Raw genomic sequence first — 13,986 nt, forward strand, 5'->3', positions numbered from 1 at the left:
TTTCAAAGATACACTTTCCATATGCTATTCCGGAATTTTTCTTTTTACTTCCTTGTACGAAGTAAAAAGGAAGTATTGTAATCGCGAAAAGTTTCAGGCAGCATATTTCAACGAAAATATCCATTTTGACCGCTATCGAATGCAGTTTAACGATGTTTCTGCGTGATATCTGTACGTAAGGACAGAAAAAAATACTCTTTTCCTTCAAAAAAATTATAAAACTGCTTTAAAATTAATTCTGAAGAGAATTTTTCGTGGCGTCTGTACGTACGTACGTATCTCGCATAACTCAAAAACGAGTAGTCTCAGAACGTTGAAATTTTGTATATAGGACTGCTATAACATGTAGACGTGCACCTCGTATTTTGGTTGCAATCGGCCGCACCAAACGTATATAAATATATTTATATATATATCCACTCTGTTACCCGGCTAAGTGATCTCGGTTTCTTTACTCTTATATGTTTGTAAATTGTACATTTTTTTCTTTAAAAATGATTGAATTATATTGTTTTTATCTTCCGGTTAAGGATTTTATGCCTTTAGTAAATCTGTGTGCAATATTTTTAGAATTATCAGCAATTTTAAAGTTGTTTAATTGCCGCTTAGCCTGTTTTAATGGCGGCCATTGATGTTTACATTTGAAACAGGAGACTAGTGGATTTGTTGCAAAATTTGTTGCCAATCTACAGAAACTTAGCTTCGCAACAACAAAGATAACGCATTCATTTATTATTGCCAATTAAATCATGCTTAATTCTTTCTGGAATTTTTTCGAGGAAATAAGCGTTTGAGATTTACTTCGTAATTTTTAATATAGATATTTTGAGTTTTTATGTATTTTTGCCTTCTCGCGAAGTAAGAAGTGAATTAATTGAATGAGAAATACTCAATCATCTGTGAAAAACTGTTTTTTTTTTTTTTTTTGTTTTATTTGCTTAATTTCTTTTATACATAGTTCTAGCTTTATTATAGTATTTGAATAGAACATGTGGCAACGATTAGATAATTCTTTAAATGATGTACATTTTGTGCATTCTGAGTTATAATATGAACGAAATATAATACTGTTAAGTAAACCTAGCGCCAGAGTGTCGCTATGGTAAACAAAGTGAATTTTAAAGAATGCATTTATTCTATTGTGGTTTATGCGGGTGTCGGCGAAGTAGGTTTAATTCAATCTAATAAGTTTAAATAAAATGCAAGAAAAAATGCGTATAATTTAATATTCCGTACAAGGAAGTCATGTGGTGTACACATCAGATTTTTTTATTTAATTTGACAAAATAATATCCGATATCGCTCGAGGTTTTTCTATAAGACAGGATTCGCATTTTGTTCTGCAACCTTGAAAAAATACATTAGATGGAAAAATTTATGTTTATAAATATATACTAATTCTAAAAAAGATTAAAGAGAAATTCACAGCTCTTGATGTGTGAACGTAGTGCAAGAAAACTTGGCATTTACTCTTTAAAGTTACTTTTATTTACTCTTTAAGACTTTTAAAATTACTCTTTAAACTTTAAATTACTCTTTACTCTTTTAATTACTCTTTAAACTTAGTTTTATTTACTCTTTAAGACGTTACTAAAATAAGTGAATAAACAAAAATATAATTTATTATTTTATATAAATATTACAATAATATTGTATAAAAAAGGTAATACCTAATATACATAGCTATACTACGACACAAATTCAAAGTATCGAATTGAAACTCAAAGGAACACCTCCGACAAAGCGAGAAGAGCAAATACAGAGGCTCTTCTCACATTTTTTAGACGATGTATATTGTATTCACAAAACTAAATTACATAAAATTCTTGTGTTTTAAATGTTCTATTTGACATTCCTTATTCTGAACTATCTTTCGACACCGCAATTTCCAGGATAATAATGCCTTTTGAAGTGGCAGACGAGGTATTCTATCCTATTCCTCCCGAACAGCTTTTTTCCCGAACTATTAACATTAAACAACGTACCTTTGCAATAGTCGAAGATGTCCATTTTTTTCCTTGGTTACTTGTTTGGAATTTTTGTCCCACTTGAGGCTCCAATTTGACGTTTTTTTTCTTTCTTGTTGATGATATTACCTATTGACGCTTTAGATATCACAAAACCATGACTCTCACATCGTTTTTGGATAACGGAGTATGCATATTTCTCTTCGGAAAGAGCGTAAATGTAGCCTTCGAACCACTGCTTTGTTAAATTCGCCATTTTGAATAAAAGCAAAACATTCAAGCCACAGACGATAATTTTGCGTTTGAAAAACATAGTACAATTGCAATTACTTCTTTTGCTGCAAATGATTTTTTATTACCGCTTACCAAAATTGTCAAAAAATTGTGCGAACAGCCTCCTTACTGTTTCCAGAATTCTCAATTAGTGGAACTTTAACCGTTTTATGTTTTTTCCTTGGTGTGCTGCAAAAATAAATGGTATCTGTCATCCCTTGCATTAGTACATCTTACGTATAATCAGGGCTTAAACTCAGACGCAGATCGCTGAGTTGCTTTTTAGCATCTAAGTGGAATTGTAATTCCAGCCAACGCCCCCAAGTAAGACAAAGTCCGATACTTTTTTTTTCTATTTAACTATTTAAAATTTATTTAATTATTAATTATATTTCTTTTTATCTCTTTACGTTTTTCTTAATTTAAATTCAATTAATTGATTTAATTATTATTAATTTTAAATTAAATTTATAATTTAATTATTTTAATTTTTTTTTTTTTCTTTCCTTCCTCACAGTCTTCCATAGGCCTCCGGCACTTCTAAATTTTGGAACATAAGCTCTGGTTACACTTGACAGAAATGTCACCAGATTCTGAAAGAGATGTTGTATTGCTAGATTCTACAGCTGGACAAAGCTATGTTACTCAATCGGGTAGCACCGAGAGTTTGTGTAAACTTTTAGTTTTGTTAAAAGGGAAGATGTCATATATGTAGCTGTAACTGTAACATAGAACATGTACCTGTAATTGTAGTACAGAGTAGTATCGAGTAGTGAAGAATAAACAGTGTTTAACTGATCCTATTTAATCTTTTTTTTAATTGGCCATTATAAATATACAGCAAATACTGAAAGTTAAAGATCAAACGAATAAGTGCTACAAAATGTGAAGAAATTTAATATAATTTTTATACAAGGTGTTTCAAAATTAATAAAATAAACTTTAAGGGATGATAGAACACGACAAATAAGAACAGGCTTCTTTTCTAAATGTAAGGGCATATATTAACCTGTTACGTAACACTAGGTAATTTTTGTTCGACCACATACAGTGGATGGACAAAAATATGGAAACACCTTGTGAAATGCATGTTTGAAAAGAAAGATTGATTTTAATGAAATATGTAGGTGGCGCTGGTACTTTTGACTACTGACGCCACCTATACAACTTCGTAAATGTGCTAAACAGTTCAGTTGTTGTCGGAGTACTGTTATGTGAGGTTGCCATTGCATTATGTCAGAGTTAACAGACTTCGAACGTGGGCAAATTGTTGGAGCACGTATGGTAGGTGCTTCCGTAAGTAAGGTAGCAGAGGAGTTTAGTGTTTCAAGAGGTACTGTATCGAAGATTTATTCCGCATATTTGAAAAGCGGAAAAACATCATCTGCTAAATCACAGCGCGGACGAAAGTGTGTCCTGAGTGATCGTGACAGACGATCATTAAGGGCAATTGTGACGAAAAATAAGAAGACCACAGCTGCAAAAGTTACTGTTAATGAATGTTGTGTTACCGAACCCTGTGAGTACCAAAACAATTAGAAGGGAGCTTCATGAACAGGGAATTGCTGGCCGTGCTGCAATTGAGAAGCCACTCATCAGTGATGCTAATGCCCGTAACAGGAAAAGGTGGTGTTTAAGTCATAAAGCCTGGACTATAGAGCAGTGGAAGCGAGTAATATGGTCTGACGAGTCTTCTTTCACACTGTTTCCCACTTCTGGCCGAGTTTACGTCTGGAGAACGCCATCTCAAGCCTATAATACAGACTGCTTGTTGCCAAGAGTGAAACATGGCGGGAGTTCTGTTATGGTTTGGGCAGCCATATCGTGGCAGTTCTCTGCTAGGCCCATGATAACTGTGTCAGGGCACATGACAGCCAAGACTTATGTGAACATTTTCGCCGATCAAGTTCATCCCATGGTACAAACTTTGTTCCCCGATGGTGATGGTGTCTTCCAAGACGACAAAGCCCCTGTTCACACAGCTCACATTGTCCAGGACTGGTTTTCGGAGCACGAGGATGAGTTGTCCCATCTCCCCTGGCCACCACAGTCACCAGACCACTTTGTGGTCTTCATTGGAACGGAAAGTGCGTTCTCGTTATCCACCGCCAACATCGTTATCTGAACTTGCCACCGTTTTGCAGGAAGAATGGTATAATATTCTCTTGGCAAACATACAGGAACTGTATTTATCCATTCCGAGAAGACTGCAAGCTGTTTTGGATGCCAACGGGTTTCCTACACCATATTAAGGAAAGAAACGTGTTTTTTTAAAGGTGTTTCCATATTTTTGTCCAACCCCTGTATGTCGCCTTTTCAATTGCACTGATATGAGAAAAGTTTCAGACTCGGGAATAAAAGCGGTGATTTTTGCATGCATGGTCATTTTTCTTTTTGTATTCATTGTATTTTTTCTATTTTAGTTTGTGTTTGCTTCCCGGTTGCGGCATCGCTTTACCTTTCAAACGATGTCACTAACAATCGGTGACTTTTATTCATAAGGACCTGAAATAAATCATCTAAGAAAACTTTAGCAAAGAGACATCGGTCTCATTTCTCCACTCTTGCTTTTCAGTCTCCTCCCAATGTTACCACTGAGCTTAAAAAATTATAGAAAGTAGGTAATCTAAGAATGTAATTCTAAAATAAACAACCTACCTCGACTTTCAGAGCAACACCATATTCTTTGTTAATCATTTTTATTAATTATTGTCTCAAATCCTTCAGTACAACAACTGGAAAATCACAGACGCAATAAAAATGTATCTTTCTCAGCTTGAAGATATTGCGACTTCAAATTAAGAAGGAATTTACCATTACAGTCAGAATACATTAAAAAAAATACAACATTTTAGGCAATGAGAATGTTCATATGGCTTCGAAATTACGTCAGAGTGCTCAAGCACCTTCAGCAAGAAATGTTCCATGGTAAGAGTGTATGATAGCACGACACTATTTCGAAGCATAGTAAACATTGCAAAACAATGATCTGGATGATTCGCTTTTTACACCTGTGATAAAGTTTCTATGATGGAAAGACACCTTTGGGAGATACAAGCTGGTTCAGCTTCCCCTGAAATTAGGAATAAAAACAATAAATAAGTAATCAAAAACAGGAACAGCGATAAAAAAAGTCTAATTAAATTTTTCTGACTCTGCTTGTTTTCAATATTGAGATTGTCTCTACTTAAGACAGTTAAAAAGGTACATATTATTTATTATTTGCTTGTTATTTTTATTAAACATTATAGACACAGATGTCATCTTACACTTAAAAACACATAATAGCAGACTTCTTTACTTAAGGGGACTCATACACCTTAAAACCCATAAGATGTCCGAATAGGTGACTGTTGCAAGAATTGGGATAACTTATTTATTTTAAAAGCAATTACTACCAACTTTTTACAGCTGACTACAAAATATAGCTGCTTTCTGAAATAGTCATCAGAAAGTTTGTGTTGCCACAAATATTTTTATAATTAAATCCGCTTTGTGAGAACATTTTTCGTCAAGTTTCCAACTTGCGCGCACAGTTTAAAATATTCTGTTTCATAATTTAATTCCATATTTAATATATGGCTTTTATAACATTTGGAAACTACTGTGAACCTAAAATTCTAAAAATTTCATGTTAAAGTTTTATTTTATTTTGCGTTGAGTTTATGAAATGTATTTTATTAAAAAAATTTGTAATGTTTTCGTCCATAAAATTTTTCAATATTAAAATATTCATCAGATTTTTGGTTCAGTTAGAAAATAGTGCCCATATAAAGAATTCCATCCAATTTCAAGTATGTACCGTTAGCCATTTTTAGAATATCATGCGCGCAAGGTGGAAACATGGCGAAATATTTTGTCACAAAGAGATTAAATTACACAAATATTTGTGGCAACACAAACTTTCTGGTTACTAGTTTCCAAAGCAGCTATATTATGTAGTCAGCTGTAAAAAGTTGGAAGTAATTGCTTTTAAAATAAATAAGTTATTCCAATTCTTGCAACAGTCACCTATTCGAAGATCATAAGGGGTTTAAGGTGTATGAGTCCCCTTAATGCTTTGGATGTTTATATTCTTTTCCAAGTTGTTGCTACTGCCTACTCATCGGAGATATCTTTAAACAGAACTGGCTCGAGGGGCTCTGCAAGTTGTACTCTACTAAATGCCCGAGAGCAGAAGAAGTATAATTTCAGAACAATAAATCAGACCCACCGATTTAATTTTTTTTTATGTCTTTGACGCTCCACTTAGCCTAGCGTTTCAGGTGGCTGAAGTGTACTTTTGCGTTCGGTATAGTGGTTATAGTATAGTGTTTCGTATAGTGGTTCGGTATAGTTGAAATCGGTATAGTGGTTAGTATCGTTGGATATCGAATCCCGGAGAAGAAACGTATGTTTGTAAATGTACCGTGTCTGTGCAGTCTTAAGACCCTAGCCGGAAGTTTTCTTGAGTTCTGTGGTGATAAGAGAAGAGGGTGGAAGATCCTTAGACAAGTTCTCAGGAGATGTTAAATATGCCACCTCCGCTACCATAGCCTTTTCTATCCATTCAGACTAATCCTTCAGTTTAACAGCAATTGGTGAGAACCATTGCAGGAGTCCGTTAGTTCCACAAATTCAAAGGTTACTATTGGCTGTCCTAGAGCAAATGTGTTCATAACTATCCTAGATTTCAATCCATAATCCATATATTTATTATGGGTAATGAAGAGGCCGACATTCTAGTCAAACAAACTGACTAATCCTTAGACAAGTTCTCAGGAGATGTTGGACATCTTTAGAAAAGTTCTCAACCATTGCAGGAGTCAGTTAGTTCTACAAATTCAAAGGTTACTATTGGCTGTCCTAGAGCTGTCCATACCTGACATTCTAGTCAAACGAACTGCCAGTGTCCAAAATAGCAGCAAGCACAGTGTCACAGTGGTGTTTCCTATATCTAGGTTGAAGCTAATTACAGAGTGCAAGTTACTAGATAAATGGTAGGAACTCTGCGATACAGTGGACGCAGAAAGAAAACTTTTCGCTTAATGTCAAAAGTTAGCACAGAATTAGAAGTCACTAAATTAACTCTAACCTACTTCCTAATGGATTCCAAACTATTTCCCAGCTTGTGCACATTTTATTAAGGAGACAATGACATATGTGAGTGTGAATGCGGATCACTTTGTGTTTAAATGCTGTTTGACAAAAAGGTGGCACTGACCAAACCATTGGAAGTCAACTGACCAACACATACTGCCAATACATTACTACATTACGTGGTGAAATAGTGAAAATGCATATGGAACATTCTTAACATATTCTGTGAAGTGAATTAATATTAAGGCTCATTCTTTTTAATGCTTGTAGTTTTGTATCCACTCACATTCATAACAAATTATCCGTATAATCTATCTCTAAATACTGTATTTAATATTTTACAATAGCATTCCTTATTTTTTATAGATTGGTTTATTGCATCAATATTATGACAGAAGATAATTTATTTTTATTATATTTCTTCCCTTATTGTATTTTATTTGCAACTGCACTAGATGTAGCAACAAGTATAATATACAAATATGTTAACTGTTGTAGTATAATATATGTAAGTGCCATTTACCTCAATATCATAAGCATTGTTTCCGTTACATTCTGCATTGAACATTTGATTGGCTTTCCGCATATTTCTGTTGTGTTACTTGGTTCAGACTCTGTTCCTCAACGTATTTTTTATTGTACATTTTATTTAATTTTGTTTGCATGTACATTCAATGTTATTTGTTAAGTTACTCTGTATTTTAGAATAGTATTATTAATTTGGTACTAGTACTTGTGTAACATAAATAGTTGGCCACATCCTTAGGCAGTTTTCTTGACTTCCTTAATCTGTCATTTCGGCCTTTGGCCGAGTTATCTACCACTTTCAAAACTTTCAAATATCATCAAATGGAAAAGTCATCTTTATACTAGCAACAGTGTTTCCCACGCTGAATTCTCAGCCATAAAATCAGCAATTGAAAAGCCATTCTCAAACCTCTCAACAAATATACCATAAAATCTGACTCATGCTGCTTTCTTAGCGGTTATGAATCTTTTACCTTCCTCTCCATTAGTTTCCGACATAGATTCATAAATTCTCCTCCTGCTTTAATTCCAAACTTCAACGTATTTAAATTCCATGGACCAAAGGACATAATAGCCATTTTGATAATAATCAGGCAGATGAATTAGCCAAAAAAGTACCTCTTATTCAAGATGATACTGAAATCATCCTTCCATGGCTTCGCTCAAATTTCAAATACCAACTAAAATAACTTGCTTCAAAATTTTAGGCAAGATTGGTGGAATAATGCTTCACAGGGAAGATGCACATATAAATTGATCCCTAATGTAAGCTTCTCATCTCTGTACTCGAATTTTTCATTAAATTACTACGTAATAAGACATCTACCATTTTCCACATATTTCTACGCATTTTGGAAAGCTTCAGGTGACCCGTTGACCCCCCCGGTGGCGATACAGATGTGCACTTATGGTACATCACTCTTTCCCTTTACCTGTACCTGTACACTCAGATGTTGTTAAGCCGCCTTAAGTAAATGGGATATTTTGCATCAAAATTGAGGCGAAACTGCGAAATCAGTGAGATGGGACTACATCTGTAAGACAAACTGTAAAATTCTAATATTCCATCCACTTCAGGTGCGCATCTCCTCGACATTTTCTTTGTGAACCCTCGTAAATCTTGCAATTATTCTTTAATTAGTATGGGAATTATTAGTATGGGAAGGCATTACCCGTTGACCCCCGGTGGCGATACAGATGTGCACTTATGGTACATCACTCGTGTCCCTTTACCTGTACCTGTACACTCAGATATTGTTAAGCCGCCTTAAGTAAATGGAATATTTTGCATCAAAATTGAGGCGGAACTGGGAAATCAGTGAGATAGGACTACGTCTGTAAGACAAACCGTAAAATTCTAATATTCCGCCCACTTCTGATTACTGATATTCAGATTAACGTACCTGCAGTTTGCCCTTTGATTAATCAACCATGCGTTAAATTTGCCCTTTGATTAATCAACCATGCCTTAAATTTTTATACAACGCTGTTAAAGTTCTCTTTGAAGATCAATCTCTACGGGTAGTATAATTCACAAGTGCACATCAATATCGCACTGAAGGAGGGGTTTAAAAAATGAACGAATGAGCTTCCATTGCTCTTGTGACGCTGAAACTTTAAAACTGTGCATGTGAGCGCATGTTGTTGTTTACTTATTTTGTATTTGTTTGGAAATTACAAATCTATGACGTATAAATGCTACAACCATTTTAGTAGAAAATATAGTAATGCTTCATTTTATAAGTTTATTTAATCGTCAACATTTCACTTTGGCGAAACTTGCAGATATTCAGATTAATGTTTGTGGGATATTATCGCTTTTTATATGGAGAAAATGACTTTAAGCTACGAATATTATGCATTTACTAACACCTGTGGATTAAGAGAATTCAAGTGTATAATTTTTTATTGAGAATAACTGGAAGCATTGTAATGAATCTAGTATTTTCTTATCTCAATGTTTCCATTCCTTTGATTTTGAAAGTGTAAGACTCAATATATATTGTAAATGATCTGATTATATCTATTGTTAACATTAAATGTTGCATATGGATAAATTCAATATATTCGTTGTGAATAAGTCATTCTGTTTGAAGAGTACTTCTTAAGCAGGTAATACATTTAAGAGTGAACAGCTATTAATGTGAATAAGACTTCTACTATTTACGTATATAATATGTTTATATTTGATCTAACTTCGCACCGAAAATTTTCACAAGAAATCCATGCTGCTTCAATTATTTTGCACAGGAAGTTGTGTGGCAAAACATTTTTAACCATCTTGCTTAAAAAGAGCGGCAAAAGTCATGTGAAATGACGGAGATGTTACTGGAAGCCCACTTGTCCATTCTAGAAGCCCGTTCCTCGGTGGCGATACAAATGTGCACTTATGAAATATGGCTACGAGTAAGATGTCGTTGAAAAGGAAATAAATGAGAAACGTATAAAGATAACTCTTGAAAATAGTTTCTACTCTAGTGGTTTCATGTCGGAAGAAGAATAACGTAGCCCCTCCCCCCACACACGCACAGAGAACATGGTATTTTGCTGTCAACTGTAAGAGGTTAATATCATAAAAATACCCAGTTTACGCCAACCAGTAGTTAAAGAAATAATTTGGAAATATATATCAACTATTTGACATTGAAGTAATTTGAAGTCATTTTTGGATTTTTGGATTTTGATACAAGACATTTGAAGTAATTTTTGGATGCTTTCATGCTGATATAAGACCTGAAGAAAGTACCAAAGATGGGATTCATCATAACGAGTGTGCATGTATTTCTAAGATGATTACCAGCTGGTTTTACGTAGAGCTCGAGCTAAGGTTTAGCAACAATGGGCATAATTTTGAGACTTGCTGTAGAATGGTCAATTTTCATTTACTTAAATGACACAATTGTAATGAGTAACCCGACTGATGAGCACACTGAAGATTTTACACCATTACAGGGAGCGAATTTAAACTTAGTTAGGCTTCAAGATGGCTCTGAATCTCTGCGAAATTTTGCGAAAGATTTCGCAGAGATTGCAGAGCCTTGTTGAAGTTAAAGAAGTAAAAGTCCACTTTTAATTGGTCAGCGGAGTAAATACACCTTCTGAGAACCTAATGGCAGCTTTGATTCAAGCCTCGGCGTCGAAATTTCCTGTTCCTGAAGGTAACGTACATCTATCTGCCAATACATCTGATTAAGCAGAAGAAGCTGTGCTTATGCAGGACGGTTAGCAGGATGCACGGTTTAGTAAGTCTTTTAATCAAAGACAAAGGAATGACACAGCTACTGAAGGAGAAATACTAGACGTCTTGCCAACTGTTAGGAAGTCGAGGTGTATTTCAAAGGAAATTTCGTAACAGAGTATACAGACCATGCCGATAATCATTCGAGTCTATTCGTGAATCAGCTGTCGTCAAGACTGATAAGGTAAGCATTCAAATATCAGGAGTGCAACTTAAATACAGAACATACCCCTGGTAAATAAAATGTGGTGGCTCATTCTCAGCCAAGAATAAGTTATATGGTAATGGAAAGCATGACTTAAAAAATTTTAGACTCAAAAGATGGTAATTAATAAGTTGAAGATGAATCTCGAGTTTAAAAGTGTTTGTGCTTCTTTAAAGGATTCCAATAATTTTGAATGGTATCATGTAAATATAAGGAACAGAGCAAAAAAACTTCGAAATTGTAAATGATCTTTTGTTTTATACCAAAGATATAAACAAAGCACAGGATTAAGACAGATAATTCCAGCATCCTTAAATTAAGTATCTTAAATGAATTGTATGGTGTTCTATTATGAAGCCTTCTAGGCGTGAGAAAGACGGTACACTGGATTTATTAATTTAGTTTGATTTAAACTTTTGTTCTAAATTTCCCTGCAGCATTTATTTTATTATTTACTAATAGAATGTTCGAAAATAAAAATACCACTGATCCGAAACTTCTTCTTAATACATATATGTTGGTTGATTTTGACCACCAGCCGGGGGGGGGAAGACACCGGTACTAGACTTTAATGATCCCATTCGCTCACTCATTCGTATATTAGAACAAGTAAAACGACGTCTTTAAATTAATTTTGATAGATTTGGCTCTCCATTTTGGATAGAACCTTGGGTGATCACTCGTATAGACCACCCCTTAAGTGCAACTTAACTTCACAGCATGCTTCCCCCTTTAATACCGGCAATATATGGTATTCGGCGCAACAGTGGCATATAATGCGTGTATGTCTGTGGCCTTGGCACCTAAAAATAAGAGTTTTAACAGCATATAGCTAGAAGAGACACCCTTAATAGAATTTTAATCCAGCACTGACTGCTTCGCGAAATTTCAGGGCTTTAGTTCAGACTATCTCCAACCGAGAATGTCTAAAAATCTGTGGCAGGTAGATTAATGTCTTTGGCAAAGAAATAAAATTAAGCAGGAAGTGGACTCACCGTTTTAGGAATCGTGTCTGCTGTCCAGGGAATCGATGGTGTCGCTGGAAGAGCTATGGACGAGATCTGAATACTCGTCGAGCTGCCTCTGCTTCTTACGGACGTTCCAATGCAGGCACTCGGCCAAACTGTCGAACCAATCGCTGATCTGGTCCTGTGCGCAGATGGACGGGATGGGGTAAATGGACATCGTCACGCGGAGGCTGTAACAGATACAAAGTTTCGAATGTTAGATATTTTTAAATCCCTTTCCAGGTCGTACAAATATATACCGAATTCCTTTATTACAGATGTCTAACAAATCAATTGACTCATACATTGTTAAATACATTGATAAAATTAGTTGATATAAATTCAAGCAAAGTACGATATTTGACAAAGGCGAAATAGCTGAGTGTAAGACTTTTTAAGTCATTGTTTTGCATTAAATTTGCGGAAAATTATGACAACCTTATGAAATCAGTCATTTCTCCAAGAACAGAAAGCGGAATAAACTATCAATATAGAAAGGAATTAACAATTTGTCACTAATGGACCACGTCGGTAAATAGCACCCTGACCAAAATTCCCGTTTTGAAAGGGGTAGAACCATTTTAATACCATGTCCCATCATTTTAGGGGAAGGAAAATACATTTTACCACATTTATCCCAAGTAGAACTTTTATAGTCAGGATTAGAATTATTCGAAATAATAATTATTGCCTGCTTTCCTTTAAAATTAAGTTTAGCTATTACGCAAACACATCTTTTAAATGGATTCTAGAGCGGTCAAAATAACTATTTTCGTTTAAATATGACACATGAAATTTTTCGCGATTACAGTATTTTCTTTATTTCGTGTAAGGAAAAAAAAATCTGATGTGTACAAAACATGACTTCCTTGTACGGAATATTAAATTATACGCATTTTGTGTTCCATTTCATTTAAACGTATTGGATTGAATTAAATCTACTTCGCCGACAGCGCATAAACCAAGAATAAATGCATTCTTTAAAATTAACTCTATTTGTTTATCATAGCGACACTCTGGCGCTGGGTTCACTTAACAGTATTATATTTCGTTCATATTATAACTCAGAATGCACAAAATTTATATCATTTTAAGAAATATCTAATCGTTGCCACATGTTCTATTCAAATACTATTATAAAGCTAGAACGATGCATAAAAAAAATTAAGCAAACAAAACAAAAAAGAAAATGTTTTTCACAGACGATTGAGTATTTCGCATTCAATAAATTCAGTTCTTAAAAATCAGTTAATTCAGATAAAACTTAAACACTTATTTCCTCGAAAAAATTCCAGAAAGGATTAAGCATGATTTAATTCGCAATAATAAATGAAGGCGTTATCTTTGTTGTTGCGAAGATAAGTTTCTCTAGATTGGCAACAAATATACTATTCTGCTGTTTCAAATGTAAACAAGCAATGGCCGCCATGAAAAAAAAATTATTAGGCTTAGCGGCACTTAAACAACTTTAAAATTGTTGATAATTCTAAAAATATTGCATACAGGTTTACTAAAGGCATAAAAATCTTAACCGGAAGATAAGAACAACATAATTCAATCATTTTTAAAGCAAAAAATGCACAATTTACAAACATATAAGGATAAAGAAACTGAGATCACTGAGCCGGGTAACAGAGTGGATATATATATAAATATATTTATATTCGCTTGGTGCAGCCGATTGCAACC

At 34.4% G+C, this 13,986-nt stretch overlaps 1 protein-coding gene across 8 annotated transcripts in view; it reads right to left on the reverse strand.

Annotated features, from left to right (window-relative positions):
• Positions 1-4,922: 4,922 nt before the first annotated feature.
• Positions 4,923-13,986, reverse strand: part of LOC118182387 (NAD kinase-like) — a 216,648-nt gene continuing 207,584 nt past the window's right edge. For all 8 annotated transcript variants that reach the window (XM_035351739.2, XM_035351744.2, XM_035351758.2 and 5 more), the window contains 2 exons: positions 12,286-12,488; positions 4,923-5,313 (listed from right to left, as the gene is read on the reverse strand). In XM_035351739.2, the coding sequence (XP_035207630.1) occupies positions 12,290-12,488 (199 nt within the window). In that variant the 3' untranslated portion in view covers positions 4,923-5,313; positions 12,286-12,289. The remainder of the gene's footprint in view (positions 5,314-12,285; positions 12,489-13,986) is intronic.

This window comes from Stegodyphus dumicola, chromosome 5 (genome assembly GCF_044657685.1).
Source record: "Stegodyphus dumicola isolate Sdum_Otavi_A_Nest chromosome 5, ASM4465768v1".
NCBI classification, from domain to species: Eukaryota; Metazoa; Arthropoda; class Arachnida; order Araneae; family Eresidae; genus Stegodyphus; species Stegodyphus dumicola.